We start from the raw sequence: 2,791 nt of genomic DNA on the forward strand, positions 1-2,791 counted from the left end.
CAAAACCCTAAAAGTCAGCAAAAGTCAACATCTTCAGTACGCGGGGCGTACAGACTGATGTACGCGGGGCGTACATCGCCAACTCAATAGACGGGGTCTCCACCCAGTACACTGCGCGTACTGGGAGTTACGCCCAGCGTAACAGTCAGATCCAGACACACTTCATTTTTGGTCTTAATCGGTTAAGCCATTACTTCAACTTCTAGATCCGGCCTCATTTAAGCAAACTTATGATGGGTTTTGGTCATAAGACATCATATGTGCTCATACAAACCCTAATGCTTGGATCTAGGTTTCTCTATTGTACATGCTTTGAATCCAAGACTATAAACCCTAATTCTAGCATATGGGAATCAATATTAACATATAATTAGGTTTATGATATTACCTTGATTGTTATGTAGCAATAACAATCCCAATTCCTCCTTGAATTCACTTTGGAAGGCTTAGGTGCTGTTTGTTTTTCCGAAGTGAAACTGTCTGAAGTCTGCGGACCACCTCTGCAGCCCTCTGCAGCAGAAGAGGTGGACCAAAGTGTTGTAGACTGTAATGAGAAGCATGTTTGTTTTTTTAACGGCTGTAGACTGCTGCAGATATTAAAAAAAATTAAAATAAAATAATTTAATAAACCGATAATAGTTTTTTAATACCAAAAATTTAATAAACGTAATCTTAAAACATTGAAATAAAATTCAAACAACCAAATTAGTCTTACAATAACATTTTTAAATAAAATTCATACAACCAAACTTTAATAATTTTGATTCCATATTTTGCATCAATTGTTCGGCAATTTCATCTCTTAACTGAGTCATATATTCACGATCTGCTGCAGTACCATGTGTTGGAATCTCATCTTCATCATTATCAACGCCTGCATTGTTATTCCGAACCGAGACATTTGGTTCGTCATATCGTGCAAAAAACTCATCACGTAGTCCCTCTCTTCTTATAAAATTATGAAGCGCAAAGCATGCTAGGGTAATGTTTTGTTGTGTAACCAATGAGAATGGTGCCATCCTCTTCAATATAGGGAATCATGCTTTCACACTCAATGACATTCCGAAGTTTTGCGTGTGCATGGTTAAATTTTTCTTTATTCGTTAATGCACGTCTTCGACGGAAATCTCCAAGCCAATACCTCACATTACGGTACGGTGCCATAAAACCTCGAATGTTTGCATAAGCGGCATCATAAAGATAATATTTATCTGTAAAAAAAAGTCATTTATTTTTTCAAGCTAAGATAAAACTATTTCAATAACCATAAATTTACCTGGTGGTGGAAGCGGGAATGGTGCATGTGGATTTGCTAATGCTTCTGATAAAATTCTAGAATCGTGTGCTATCCCTTCCCAACCGGCCACAACAAACGTAAACATCATGTTGAAGTCACATATTGCCAATACGTTTTGGTAACAATCACCTTTTCCCCTACTTCTATATAAATCCCGTTTGTTTGCAGGGACAACAACATGTATCAAGGTGCCATCAAGTGCACCAACTGCTCCCTTGAACACCCGTCGTAGCCTCCTATTATGTCCTGGAATGTTTGGATTCAGATTAAAAGAAGTTGGCACTATAATGTCATGTGCGAAAAGCAGCATTTTGTCCAACACTTCATGAAAAAACTTATGAACTGTTTGCTTTGAGTGTTGAAATCTCCGCTTGATAATCACATAACGTTGGTTATGACCGATCATCATCAAAAACATAGCCATCTTCTCCTCAACCGACACATGTTTACTATCATTTAACGCGTAGTTTACTCTAAAATGAGCACATAGTCGGACAAATGATTCACGGGACATGCGTAGCACTTCAACACATTGTAGAGGATTACAGTGAAGTGACTCTAATGTAAATTCATGTCCCGTCATTTCCGAATCGTTGTCCCGCACTCGTTTTACACCCCTTTTCCAAAAGTAGCGGACGTACAAGCACATTAGAATTATGAGTAGTATCTTTTTGTCGTGATCCATTAGGAACCTATTAATCAACACAAGTACCAAATATAAAACTCAAGTACCAAATAACCAAAATATATAATCACATATTTCAAGTTCCAAATAAAAAAAAATATAAACCTCAAGTAGCAAATAAAAAAAAATATAAAACTCAAGTACCAAATAACATAACCAAATAACCAAAATACATAATCACATAGTTCAAATTCCAAATACTACAAATAACATTCAAGTACCAAATAACCACATACTACAAATAACATCCAAGTACCAAATAACCAAAAAACATAACCACATAGTTCAAATTCAAATATGTAAACTTAATGGACAATCTTTCCATCCTTCAATACTCCTAAACTTGTAGTTGTCATCTCGATCCACCCTCTTAATATTTGTGGATCATTAGGAAAATTTACCCACATCTCTCTCATATTCATGGTCCCTCCAAAAATATGATAAGCAGCAAATCATAGAGGGTCAACCGGGCCTAACTCGAGTAACTCTAGCTTCTCTAAACATTGGGGAATTGTTGGCCCTCGAGTCAAATGTCGTAGAGCTTGCTGCATCTCCAATGCTAAATCATCAGTAGTAATAGAAGCTTTAGGGGAGGCACTAGAAGGTGGCTCAGGTGAGGCACTAGCTCGAGATCTAGGAGTTGAGGGTTTAGCTCTTTTGTTGGGGGTTACAAGAAGGTGAAGCAGTAGAAGGTGAAGCAGCAGAAGGTGGTGGCTGAGTGGTATGATTGGAAAAGAAATCATCCTCATCTATGTTAACAGAAGGGGTGTCCATAAGTTGCAGTGGTGTGACATGGAAAGAAGATGATC

The 2,791-nt window shown here is 37.6% G+C and overlaps 1 protein-coding gene across 1 annotated transcript; it reads right to left on the reverse strand.

Moving 5' to 3' along the window:
- Nucleotides 1-570: 570 nt before the first annotated feature.
- On the reverse strand, nucleotides 571-1,880 carry LOC145099271 (uncharacterized). The gene is made up of 4 exons (XM_079036864.1): nucleotides 1,277-1,880; nucleotides 1,002-1,211; nucleotides 743-874; nucleotides 571-587 (listed from the first exon to the last, which is right to left on the reverse strand). Exons 1-4 carry the CDS (start codon nucleotides 1,878-1,880, stop codon nucleotides 571-573), a joined length of 963 nt encoding a protein of 320 aa, XP_078892990.1.
- Between the last annotated feature and the right edge of the window lie 911 nt (nucleotides 1,881-2,791).

Source organism: Lactuca serriola, chromosome 4 (genome assembly GCF_051521515.1).
Source record: "Lactuca serriola cultivar US96UC23 chromosome 4, Lser_US96UC23_V15, whole genome shotgun sequence".
Classification (NCBI taxonomy): domain Eukaryota; kingdom Viridiplantae; phylum Streptophyta; class Magnoliopsida; order Asterales; family Asteraceae; genus Lactuca; species Lactuca serriola.